The sequence below is a fragment of the Suncus etruscus genome, chromosome 1 (assembly GCF_024139225.1).
Source record: "Suncus etruscus isolate mSunEtr1 chromosome 1, mSunEtr1.pri.cur, whole genome shotgun sequence".
NCBI lineage: Eukaryota > Metazoa > Chordata > Mammalia > Eulipotyphla > Soricidae > Suncus > Suncus etruscus.
Window position 1 is genome coordinate 165,093,815 of NC_064848.1, and position 14,023 is coordinate 165,107,837.

Consider the following 14,023-nt stretch of genomic DNA (forward strand, 5'->3'; position numbering starts at 1 on the left):
TTTTTTTTCTGTGTTCTTTTTATTACTTTTTAAATAATTTTTATTGTGACCAAAAGTGAATAATAAATCTTTCACAGTAATATCTAAGGTACATAGTGATCATGAATCAGGGCCATTCCCACCACTTTTTAAAACAGTGTTTCTTTCTTTTTTTTGATTTCAAATGTTTTACATAGTCACAAAACCTCTAGTCCCAGCAATTCTTAAAGTTTCCTCCTGGCACTGTGTTAAGGAATCATTCCTGGCCAACTTGGGGGACCATAGGGATGCTGGGGAACTGAACCTAGGTTGGTTGCATGCAAGGCACTGTACTATGGCTCCAGCACCCTGTTCTAACTTTAATAACTTAGAATAATACACTAATCATATAGTCATTTTCAAATGACATCTGGAAGTGATAGGCAGAGTATGAGACTAGAGAAATATGGTAGCTGGGAATAATAAAGCAGGAAGCCCGTGCTAGCCTACAACAGACCATGGTTTGATCCCCCGGCATCCCATATGGTCCCCCAAGCCAGGAGTGGTTTCTGAGCGCATAGCTAAGGAGTAACCCCTGAGCTTTACCAGGTGTGACCCAAAAACAACAACAACAAAAATCTGATAGGCACACATCCTACAAGGACAAGCAATCCATGCATAATGAGTGAAAGGTAAAATATTTGATTTATGGAAAATCAATATGCCAAATGTCCATAATAATAAAATATTGATTTGTTTAACTGTTTGAATATGTAATGTTTGTCAGAAAAATGGAAATGATACTAGCATTTTAAGCAAGGTTCTTTAATAATAGAGGGACTTGGTTAAAGGCTAATGGTGGTTAGAAGGTTAAAAGAGCAGGGAGCTGCAAGACACTGAGATATTAAAGGTACAGCTGCTATTCCAAATGCTGAGAAAGGGAAGGATTCTTTTGTCTCAAAGATAGTGTCACTAAGATTGAGAAAACACTGGCTGCTGATGGTCGTGAAGCCCTTATTACTAAAAGATGTTTTGATTTTTTTTTTTTGAGTCAGATCCTGTGGTGTATGTATGCATGTATGTATGTGTGTGTGTATATATATATATATATATATATATATATATATATATATATATATATATATACACACACACACATACATATATATATAGTACTTACTCCTGATTCTGTGCTCACAGATCACTCCTGGCAGGTTTGGAGGACCATCTGGGATGTCTGAGATTGAACCCAGGTTGGCTGTGTGCAAGGCAAATGTCCTACCCCTTGTACCATTGCTCAGGCCTCAAAGCCAAAATATTTATCTGGTGTTCTTTGTATTGAACTTAATGTGATAGCAACCGAATTGCTCTTTCATTTTTAATTTGGTCCTGAAAATAAAGCATGAAAGTAATTTGACCTAGTGTGGCAATGTAATTCAGTAGAGCATAAACATCACATGTGTGAAGCTCTGGCTTTGATAGCCCGGCTTGTGTGCACCGATGCACAGATGCACACACAGTATATCAGTATCTCTACTCCTTTCTACCCCATATCTTTGCAATGGCTTTATGTCTTACCGTAGATATATTACTATGTGACCTCTCAGAAAGTAAGTGCATATAGAAATTCAAACAAATCTACATAAACAAGAGTTTTATGGGCTAACCAATTCCTTTTAATTGCAGATATGTACTTTTTATTATTCTTAGCTGCTTTTGTACTAATTTCTTAAGCACTATGAAGTGAATTTAATACTATTTTAAGTTAAAATTATTTGTTGTGTGCAGAAATACTAAAGAAAAGTTTGGAATTGATTCCTCTCTCTTTCTCTCTCATTTTATCTTCCCTCAAAATATTGCTGCTGTAGGTCTGTAACAGATCCAAGAGATGGAAAGAGAGTAGCACTCAAAAAGATGCCCAACGTCTTCCAGAATCTGGTCTCTTGCAAAAGGGTCTTCCGGGAATTGAAGATGTTGTGTTTTTTTAAACATGATAATGTAAGTGAAATTGGTGTTTGAGACAAACCATTTCTTAAATGTGCTTAATTGTATTAGTAATAAACAGAGAAAGCTTAAAAGAACACATGCAATTAAGATTCAAAAAGTCAATTATAATTTTATGTTAAGCAGTATAAAAACCGTAAACACCAGTGAGATCATAGGAAAGGGACCACACCTGTCAGTGCTCAGGACTTACACCTGGTTCTGTGCTCCAGTATCACTATTGGAAAGCTTTGGATGCCAGGGAACTGACCTTTGTCAGCCTTGTGCAAAGCAGATATCCTACCCACTATATAATCATCTCTTCAGTCCAATTGGAATGTACCAATTGATAAATTTCGTTTCCCCTATTCTTACTGAAAGGAAAGGACCCAAAGTTCCTAAAGCATTTTCTTGTAGGCCTTTGCTTTCCCCACACACCTTTTTTTTTTTTTTTAATTTATTTTTGGACCACATCCAGTGGTGTGTAGCGTCTACTTTTGGCTCTGTGCTTGGGGACTGTATGGTGCTGGAGATTAAATGCATGCAAAGCATGTGTTCCAATTCTTTGAGCTATCCCTATAATTATTCTTTATATCTTTCGGTTTGATTTAAGTTTTCACTGTAAAAGTTAAGGATGTAGCTCAGTGGGCCCGGAGAGATAGCACAGTGGCGTTTGCCTTGCAAGTAGCCGATCCAGGACCTAAGGTGGTTGGTTCGAACCCCGGTGTCCCATATGGTCCCCCATGCCTGCCAGGAGCTGTTTCTGAGCAGACAGCCAGGAGTAACTCCTGAGCACTGCCAGATGTGGCCCCAAAACCAAAACCAAAAACAAAAACAAACAAACAAAAAAAAGAAGGATGTAGCTCAGTGGTAAAGCATATATGCCTTGCATGTAGGAGGCCTAGGTTCAGTCCCCAGAACCAAGGGGAAAAAATTCACTGTTATTATCTGTATTTTTATGATTTCCCTTTCCCCTATTGTTAGAGGAGCACTTTCTAGCAATGTTGGGGGTCACCATTGTTACACCTAATTTTTCTTAGAAGTTTATGTGATACTGGGGCTCCAAACCTTTGGGTTATTTCCCTGGCTCAGTATAAGTGGTTTTTTAACTGCTAACAGTATCATCCATGTGCTTATTTAATCCATGTTTTATTTTGCTTTAGGGTTTGGACAGCACTCATATTGTGCTTAAATGAGCTTTTTTTCATTCTTGGTGATACTAGAATAACATGGCTTGGTCAGTTAAACTGTTTGGGTCCAAAACTGCAGAGGTACTCTGGCCCTACGATGACAGGGATCACCTGGGCCACCCTGAAGGTGCTCAAGTACTTCCTTGCACCTCATGTTCAGAGGCCATGCAGTGTGGAATTGGATTATTCATGCACATACAAATGCACTCCTGAATCCTAAATTAGCGCCTTGGCCTTTTATCCACATTTTACTTGTTTGAAAAATTAACCTGTAAATTGTATGACTACTACTATAATCTTCAAATAATTAAACATGAAATCTCTTGGCTTCTGAATGTGGTACACTCTGCATCTTTCGGTCTTAATGTCTGTTGAAGAGTGTATGCTATTAAACATTTTAAAATCAAATGGAGGATCTGGAGCAATAGTACACTAAGTAAGGTGATTGCTTGACACAGGCCAACCTGGGTTCAAAACCTGACATCCCAGATGGGTCCCTGAGCCGTTAGGAATAATTCCTGAGCATTGCTGAGTATGGTCTAAAAACCAAAATGAATACATTATATGGAAAAGGAGTATATATTGATAGAGAAAATGGTTGGGAAAGAACCACGGCTAAGGTTTTTATTAAAAGAAACTCAAAACAGGGCCCGGAGAGATAGCACAGCGGCGTTTGCCTTGCAAGCAGCCAATCCAGGACCAAAGGTGGTTGGTTCGAATCCCGGTGTCCCATATGGTCCCCCGTGCCTGCCAGGAGCTATTTCTGAGCAGACAGCCAGGAGTAACCCCTGAGCACTGCCGGGTATGGCCAAAAACCAAAAAAAAAAAAAAAAAAAAAGAAACTCAAAACATTTTCTTTTCCATGCCAGAAATTGAACCCTGGGTCACCCACTTTACCAGTGAGCTACACATCCAACCCCCAACTTAGTCACTTTTTATAAATAGTAATAAAGATTAAGTGAATTTCAAGATTTATCAATAAGATAAGTTTTAATTGGTACAAAGCAAATATTAATACCTACTTGAAGAATAGTATCAATAAACAACACAAAAAATAGTTTAAGAGTTCAGAATAATTAACTCCAATTTTAAGTTCTCCCCCTTTGATCCTTTAATATTTTTTGTTGTTGTTGTTGTTTTGTTTTTTTTTTTTGGGTCACACCCGGCAGCGCTCAGGGGTTACTCCTGGCTTTACGCTCCTGGCGGGCTCGGGGGACCATATGGGATGCTGGGATTCGAACCACTGTCCTTCTGCATCTAAGGCAAATGCCTTACTGCTGTGCTATCTTTCCGACCCCTAATATTTGTTTTTCATCTTTTTTATTTTTATTTAATTTTTTTGATCAACATTGAGCAGTTACTTAGGGGTTACTCCTGGTCTGATCTGGTGTTCAGGAGTTTCTCCCAACAGTGCTTGGGAAGCCATGCAGTTCCAGATATTCAGTTAAAGATGAAGGGAACCAGGGGGACCAGAGAATAGTACAATATACTTCACATGGAGTGTTTGCCTTGCACACAGCTGACCCAAGTTTGATTCTCCACATTCCCATATGGTGTCCCAAGCCCACCAGGAGTAATCTCTGAGTATTGCTGGGTGTGGTTCCAAAGCCAATTAAAAAAAAAAAAAAAGATGGGGGCCAGAGCGATAGCACAGCTCAGCTATAGGGCATTTGCCTTGCATGCAGCCAACCTTGCATCGACTCGGGTTCAATTCCTGTCATTCCATATGGTCCCCCTAGTCTGCCAGGAGCGATTTCTGAGTGCTGCTGGGTGTGGTCCCCCCAAAATAATAATAACTTTTTTAAAAAAAGATGTGGGAAATAGAATATTTTTCTCAAGAAAACTAATATTAAGTTAATGTTAGTTTATTTATGCCAGTCAGGCCAGTTAACTTGTGTTGATTGTGTGTGGTTTGAAAGAAAGACTTTCCTCTCTTTCTCAAACCACATTAAATCTGAATTAAAAATGATAATTATAAATATATATATGTATATATATACATATATATATATATACTTGAGCATACTTGCTAACTAGACTCTTGCTATTCAATTATATGAAGAAAACAATTTCTGAAAAATAATACTACCATCCAAGTTTCCCTTTTTGACTGATTCCCCAGATTTTGGAGGTAATTTAGAAAGATATCTGGTGACTCTTAAGTATTTCTTTCTCAAATTTGCCTTTTATTAAAAGAGTACAAACTATACACAATGCCGAAGATTGAAGTTAAACTGCCCCCATGGAGGAGAACTATTACAAAGGTGGCATCAGAAAGTGGTGTACTGCAGATTTCAATGGTCTGTTATATTCAGAACTCTCTTGGTTTCTTTCATAAAGAAGGGATGATGTAATAGTCCTCTCTTTGTATATGTTGTGTCTTTGCTAATGACTCATTTCTATATAGTAATGAAGTAACAAAGACATTGTCAGAGTGGGGAGTCTAAGAAAAGGAACAAACTGAAATCTTTTTTTGTTTGTTTGTTTGGTTGGTTTTGGTTTTTGGGCCACACCCGCGCTCAGGGGTTACTCCTGGCTATGCGCTCAGAAATCGCCCCTGGCTTGGGGGGACCATATGGGACGCTGGGGGATCGAACCGTGGTCCGTCCTACGCTAGCGCTTGCAAGGCAGACACCTTACCTCTAGCGCCACCTTCCCGGCCCCACAAACTGAAATCTTAAAAATCATTTTTATTAAAAGACAGCATTATTTCTTTGGAACTTCTAAACTCTACATATAAGTGCTTATGACTTTTTGTGTTTGTTTTGGGCCACACCTAACTGTGTTCAAAGTTTTCTCTGAGTTCAGTGCTTGGAGAAACCATAGCAGTGCCTGGACATTCTGGCATCAAAGCATATACTACAGATTGTAGAGTGTTTTCCTGGCTCCAGTGAAAGGGGCTATAACTTTTATGGGAGTGTTCAAAAGTGAGGCAATTGAAGATAACATGGCATCACTGTATAATACATAATAAATTTATGTTATGCTGAGATTTTTCTTCAAAAGCATCTCAGACTATCAGAGTATGTGAATGACAATCTAAAAGCCAACTGAATTTGATATACTGTAACCTGTGTATAAAACACAGTGCTGGGTCATGTAGAGGATGAGCGTGGGTGTGGGGGGAGCACAACAGTAATAGTTGCTGTAAACAGCAGTGTCTAAAAGAAGTGACAGGAATGCCTGCCTCAGAGGCAGGAAGGCTATAGGAGGGAAACTGGGTACATTGGAGGGACATGGACACAGGTGAAGGAATTGGTGTTGGAATGCTATCATAAATAACTTAAAATTCACAATGACTCATGATAAAAAATTAAAATTAGGGTTTGGGGGGGCAGAGAGTCGACTTGATGTTTAGCACTTATTATTGTGCATCTGGAAGTATGCTAGGTGCTTATTGTATGTTACTTTACTTCTAAAATATCTTGTCAAATAGGGCTGCTTTGTCTACTACATAGAGGAAGTATGCCAAAGCTTAGAGGTAAAACTTATTCAAAGTCTAGATTGACAAGGGAAAGTCTAACACTTTCCTTTCTTTAATGACCATTTTTCTTTTCTTTTGGTGGACATCTCATATACAGTAGTTTTTAGGGGGTTCTACCCATAACAAATACATGATACTATGTATTATGACATAGTTAAACATGAATGCAGGATAATTTAGTCTGTGTAGAGAAAACTAGATAACCAGCCCTTGAAGTTTATTAGAGTCATTCGATACTCCTTATAAATGCAGATTTGTAGATTTCATCTTGAGTCTAATAAGCAAGGTTCTCTGTAGTTGAGATCCAGGTTTCTGCATTTTTTTTTAAGTTTTTCACATGAATGTTGGCAGTATCCTAATAGTGAAAAAAGTTGGGAACTTGGAAGCTCTGTGTTGCTTTGACAAGGAAGAAAGTGAACCTTCTGAAACTGATTAAATAGCAGAAGGGCATGTCATGATGAAAGTGGTTTTATAGAGTCCAAGCACAGCCATCATGAGAAGATTGAATTTAATTTGGATGACTTGTTACGTGTCAGAGAATAGTTCAGAGTCCTTTTGACTATTAAACTGAAATCAAGATACTGGCTTTCCTTTGGAACAGAAATTTCAGCCAGCATCATCAAAATCATAGATTTTAATTGATCTGATTAAGATACATAATACAAGAGACACACTAAAGGACAGGTTGTCTGCCATCTTAAAGGATAGGCTTGCCTGGTATGGTAACTTGGAGATAAGGTAATGGTTTTGATTTGCTAGAAATAGATATTTTATCGGCTCATTTCTAGCCAGAATATGAATGTTAGAAAATCTTGCAAAAATAGTCTCTCCCCCTTCTCTCCCCATGCACTTTTGTGTGTGTACACTGGCACACATAATTCCATATGAGCAGCTGGATACTGATGACACAAGTTTTTTTTAGTTTTTGTTTTGTTTTTTTTTTTTTTTTTTTTGGTTTTTGGGCCACACCCATTTGACGCTCAGGGGTTACTCCTGGCTATGCACTCAGAAGTCGCTCCTGGCTTGGGGGACCATATGGGACGCCGGGGGATCGAACCGCGGTCCGTCCTAGGCTAGCACAGGCAAGGCAGGCACCTTACCTTCAGCGCCACCGCCCGGCCCCTTTTTTTTAGTTTTATACTCTTATTATTATTATTATTTTTTTTTTTTATATATAGAAACCATAGAGGCAGTGCTAGGAGTAAGGTTCTAGGACCATTCCCAACAGAATTTAGGCAATACTACATCCTGCAGTGCTTTAGCTGAAATTACTCAGGAGTCACCAGGGTATACCCAATAGTGCTCAGGGTAGAGGCTTAGTCATTGCCAGGGATTAGACTCAGGTTCTTACACAAACTAGGCATGTGCTCTGCTACTTGAGCTATCACTCAGGTCCGAACCTTGTACCTTCTTGAGAAGTTGATACCAGCTATAAATCCTCTTGAGAAAATGTACACAGATAGAATTTTTATGGCACTTTAGAATTTTTTTCTCTACTCCATTCAAGTTCATTCAGAACCCTATTAGGAGCCATTGATTCTGACTACAAGCCCTTTTTTTCTCTTTGTACCTAACACTCCCAATAGGTATTCAGATCTACTTACCATTTTTTCCTTTTTTTCTTTTTTTTTTCTTTTGGTTTTTGGGCCACACCCAGGTCTGTCCCAGGTTGGTGGTGTGCAAGGTGAACGCCCTACTGCTCTGGCCCCAGATCTACATACTTGAAGGAGAAAAGTCCCAGATAACGTGTCACTTGGGGGAGGGGGCTTCTGGGCCACACCTGGCTGCACCCAGTGATTACTTCTAGCTCTGCGCTCAGAAATCACTCCTAGTAGGCTTGGGGACCATATGGGATGTTGAGATTGAACCTGGTCAGCTGCATTCGAGGCAAACACCCTACCCTCTGTGCTATCACTTCGGACCCAACCCACTTAAATCACTTCTGAGATTGTTAGACCATGTCTGCTGGTCTAAGGACAGGTTTTGCCTCCTAGAAACACTAGAATACCAGTTTCTGATAAACCTGTTGATGTAGAAAGAACAGAATATAACACAGGCATTTAAAAGTTTACACACAGGGACTACAGTATTAGTATTGTGAGTAGGGCTTTTACTATGCACACAGCCAATCTGAGTTCAATCTCTGGTATCTTATATAGTATCCTGAGCTTGCTAGGAGAGATCTCTGAGCACAGAGCCAGGAGTAAGCCTTGAGTGTGTATGTGGCCCTGCCTCTTCACACTCACACACCCATTTTTTCCAGACAGAGTTTAAAATAGATTCCTGGTCTGGATTGATAATGTGCTTGTCTTACATATGGTCAACCAGGGCTCTGTCCCTGGTACCTTATAAAGTTCCCCAAACCCTGTCAGGTGTTTATCCTTGAGCACAGAGTAAATCCAGTACACAGCTAGATATGGACCAAAAACAAAAAATAAATAAAACTGGCTCCAAACTTCTTTGACTGACCTCCCCTTTTCAGGGGGGAAATATTTGTTCTTAGTGCCTTTGGAAATCTTTTTAAATAACTCAGCAGAACATGTACTCTCCCTCAACCCCCACATAATACCAGGGCCTACTACTATCTCATTGATTATTACAGTTCACCCATTGCTGCACTGGGGGAGAGGGGGAGTGCAGTAAATCACTTTGGGAAACACTGGTTTAAAATATTATACCTTTGAAGCTAACAATCACAGCTAAATGCTTTAGTGCAAATGTCTGACCCTATTTTATATGACTCTACAAAAAAGCCTCATCAAATTTGGAGTAAGAAAGCCTCATTCTTCTCTGTCAAGGTTTTAAATGTGTGGTTGTCACTTTTCTCTAATAACCTCTAATTATAGCAGATAGATTTGAAGTGTAAAATAACCTTGTCTAATGGACGCTGTCACTCATTACATTATGTTTTCCCCCAAGACGGGATATATGTTGTTCAGATACAGACTTTAGAATCCAAAGATGTCAAGTAAAACACTAATTTCTAGCTGTTTTCCTCAACATCAGATATTCATGTTAAAAATTGTTCTATCGCATAATGAGAAATGAATTTACTTGAATTTGTGACATACTTGTTAATTACAAGTTTTTCTTTAAATATAGAAATGAGGGGGTCAGTGAAATAGCTCAAAGGGCTGGAGTACGTGATTTGCATGCAGAGAAGTCTCACGTTCAGTTCTGAGCACCTCACTGAATGGAAGGTCTGAGAAAAAGTAATTTATTTTCATGGTATAACAATTTTTTTTTTTTGAGAAATGGGAAAATCTATTCATTTTTTGCTCAACCAAAATTTTTGTTTTTTGGCCACAACTGACAGTACTCAGGGGTTTATGCTGACTCTGCGCTCAGGAATCACTCATGCCAGACTTGATGACTTTAAGGGATGCTGAGGAATGAACCTGGGTTGGCCGCATGCAAAAGCAAATGCCCTATCTGCTATATGATCACTCCAGCCCCACTTGGCCAAGATTTTAAATCTATATATTTTACTCAGAAAAATAGACTGAGTGGGGAGGAGAGGCTTTCCAAACTGGGCTTCGGGAGCACGAGGGTCATTCTTAGCAACATTTAGTCACTTGGGTGGACAAATGCTAGAAATGATAGGTGACGCTATGCCATGCTGCTTGAACTAGGTGATGCCAATGGCCACCAGTGATTACTCTTAAGGCCTTGAGAGCAGCAGATGATGTTTGGGTCCCATTCGGGGGCTCAGACTCCTGTTCTTATGCATGCCAGGCATGTATCTCTGACTGCTGAGCTTTATCCTCAGCCCTAAATACGTATTTTAGTAAAATATATGCAAACTTTTTTGTTTTGATTTGCTTGAGTGAAGACTTTTTTCATTACAGGGGAGATATTAGTTTAAAACTTTAACATGATAAATGCTTGACTGAAAAAAGAATAATCTTTAAAAGGATCAAGGAAAATCTACAAGTTACAGTATGGACTAGTGCCTGGAAAGATAGTACAGCACTTGCTTTGCTTGCAGCCAACTCAGGTTTGATCTGACATCCAGATGGTCTTTGAGCATCACTGGAGCCAGGAGTAACCCCTGAGGTTGCTGGGTGTGGCTTAAAACCAAAACCAAATGAACAGTAAGTGTGAGCTAGTATGCAGCACATACTTCAAACAAGCAAGGCCCTATGTTCCATTTTTTGGTTTTTCATTTCTGGGCCATATTCTGTGGTGCTCAAGACTTACTCCTGGCTCTTTGCTCAGGGATCCCTCCTAGCAGCACTCAGGATCATTGAACCTAGGTGTTGAAATTCAGCCGTTGATGGGGCTGGAAGGTGATGGGATGGAGGATGAGGTCTTTCTCCTCCAGCTTGGACCACTCGTCTGCCACCCTGTTCAGCCGGTGGATCTGAGGGTTCAGGATAGCGATGGGTAGAAAACTCACAGGCAGTTAGGCTTCAGGAGATATCAGCTTTATTCAGTGGAAGGCAGAAAAATCGGTGCCAGAATGACACACACACACACACACACACCCTCACTCACATCTAAAGTCACACACACACACACACACACACACACACAAACCCTCACTCACATCTAAGTTAGGCTTAGGAGATATCAGCTTTATTCAGTGGATAAGGCAGAAGAATCACTGCCAGAATGACACACACACACACACACACACACACACACACACACCCACACCCTCACTCACATCTAAAGTCACACCCACTCACATCTAAAGTCACACACACACCCTCTCACTCACATCTAAAGTTTCACACACACACCCTCACTCACATCTAAAGTCATACACACACTCACATCTAAAGTCCACACACACACACACCCTCACTCACATCTAAAGTCTCTCTCTCTCACACACACACACACACACACATACACACTCATTCTCTCTCTCTCTCACTCTCTCACTCTCTCTCTCTTCCCTCTCCCCTCTTCCCCTCTCCCCCCTCTCCCCCTGCTGGGGACCTAGACATGCCTTTTCATAACCTGGCCAATTTTTCTTCAACTTCATGTTATGTCAAGGAAGCATTTTCTCCCCGCTCTACTCTCTCTGTTCATAATAATAAATGTTGTAATTATATGTTTGTGCCGCCCCTTGTTTAATCCCCTCCTCTCCCTTAGTCATAAAAGCATGGATGATAGAATTCTATCAGTTTAACCTGAGAGCCTGTCATTGTCCCTGTCAGGTAGATTGAACTTAGGGAGACCATTTTTGAACAGAGAAATAAAGCACTGGATGGGATAGGACTTCTTAGAGTAATAATTTTATATTATTTAAAGTAGAGCATTTGGAACTAGAATCAGGTTCAGCTGTCTTAACTGATAAATTCAATTTAAGCTCATTTGTCAATTATAATTGTCATCTTTAAAGAGCTAATAGTATTTACTTGTAATTATGTCAGCTTTTACAACCTTGAATGCTCTAAATTTGACTTTTTTTTTTTCTTTTCTTAGGTACTCTCTGCCCTTGACATACTCCAACCTCCACACATTGACTATTTTGAAGAAATGTATCCTAACCAGGGAAAGTAAAAGAAGGGAACAATTTTTTATGTATTTTTCTGACACCTGTTCGTATTCAGTTGAAGTGTATTTATTATAACTTAATCTTACAGAAATGATAAAATACTTGGGGTCAGGTCATTGTGAACTCCCAAGTACTTGAGAGAACACAATGTTATTAATATATTAAGTGATAATACCCTAAAAGAAAATCCAAACAGGTAGTTTACCTAATCCCCACATAGCCTTATAAGATAGGTTATCATTATCCTTGCTTTGCAGAGGTGAAACCAGTGCTGCAGCAGCTGTATTGTAATGGGGACTCAACATCATGCTCTTGTCACTGTGTATCAGGGAATAATCCTCTCATTCTTCATACCACTCAGTGTTTAAGTCCTGAGTTCTTTAGTAATAATGGTGGTGGTGGTGGCAAATACCATTACTTAACATAAGTTCTATCAAATACCAGGTAGAACTCTCAATTCTCTCTATAGATGAGTTTATTTAACGCCTATAATGGCCCTCTGAGGAAATATTGTGATTGTTTTTTTTTTATGGAAGACGAGATTGACACATAAGGTAAGAAACATGAGATTTCAGAGTTAGTATGACTGCATACTATAGATTCTATAGACTTGATTGCAACTCTGTCTAGATGATTCTCTCATGTAAAGACTTTAACATTCCCCCTGATAAAATTATTAATATTGTTAGGTATCATGGGTAATAATAATAAAGTAATACCTGGTAATATTTCCTGGAAATGTATAAAAGAAAGATTGAGACATAGGTTAACTCATCTGACATTTCTAGACTTTTGCAGTTTAACCTGTTGAAGCTTTCAGTAAAGATGAAATCCTAAATTGTTTAATTTGGTATGTTCATGATGGTACAGTATTCACGCTGGACCTTTCATTAATTCTAGCCCTGTGACTGCATGGAAGGCATTTTAGTACAAGATATGTTTTCTGATTTAGCAGGGGATAAATGAAAATCTCATTCTTACACAGATGGTAATTTTATACTAGACAATTATCTTTGATAATATCCTTAGTAAGTAGGAACAATTAAGACCTTCACAAAGGGAAAGAAACTGATAAGGTTACTAGATAAATGAGAGCTTATAAACTGATAGAATTATCAATAACCAACACTTATGGATTTTTTTTTTCCTCTGATAAACTGAAAGTTTTTTAATGCTGTACTCTTTGGTAATATTTTAACTCACAAATTCTTTTTTTTTTTTTTTTTTTGGTTTTTGGGCCACACCTGGTGGTGCTCAGGGGTTACTCCTGGCTGTCTGTTCAGAAATAGCTCCTGGCAGGCACGGGGGACCATATGGGACATCGGGATTTGAACTAACCACCTTTGGTCCTGGATTGGCTGCTTGCAAGGCAAATGCTGCTGTGCTATCTCTCCGGGCCCTAACTCACAAATTCTTTATGAAATTAATTTTTTTATACAGTAAAGGGCTAGCTGTAGGTTGGAGTGTGCCAAATGTGCACTAATAAGTGACCAATAAAATTGTCTGTTGCAGAGGCCATAGCTGAGCATATGTTTTGTATGTAGGCCCAGATTTAATCATTGATACCATTGATCCCCTGAACACTGCTGTGAGCAACTCTTTTATCTCCTCAGCCCCCCAAACACTGAGCTAGAAGTAGTTCCCTAGCACCTCCAGGTGTGGCCCCAAAACAAACTGGTATCTTCGAATATGGGCTTTTGTGGCAGACAAGTGGTTCTGACATGCTCTTTTTTTAATCAGTACAGTAAGACCTGAATTCATTCTGTTTATAAGATCTTAGTCACTGACTTTAAGAGAACCAACATGTGGGGGCCGGAGAGATAGCATGGAGGTAGGCCGTTTGCCTTCCGAGTAGAAGGACTGTGGTTTGAATCCCAGCATCCCATATGGTCCCCCAAG

The 14,023-nt window shown here is 39.4% G+C and overlaps 2 protein-coding genes across 2 annotated transcripts in view; one reads left to right on the forward strand and one right to left on the reverse strand.

Moving 5' to 3' along the window:
* The window catches only part of PIGS (phosphatidylinositol glycan anchor biosynthesis class S), a 1,033,024-nt gene that overhangs the window by 619,492 nt on the left and 399,509 nt on the right, over positions 1–14,023 (reverse strand). The gene's annotated exons all lie outside the window — the stretch shown is intronic.
* Positions 1–14,023, forward strand: part of NLK (nemo like kinase) — a 149,196-nt gene that overhangs the window by 76,766 nt on the left and 58,407 nt on the right. The window contains exons 2-3 of the mRNA XM_049771765.1: positions 1,827–1,956; positions 12,052–12,107. Of these exons, the coding sequence (XP_049627722.1) occupies positions 1,827–1,956; positions 12,052–12,107 (186 nt within the window). The remainder of the gene's footprint in view (positions 1–1,826; positions 1,957–12,051; positions 12,108–14,023) is intronic.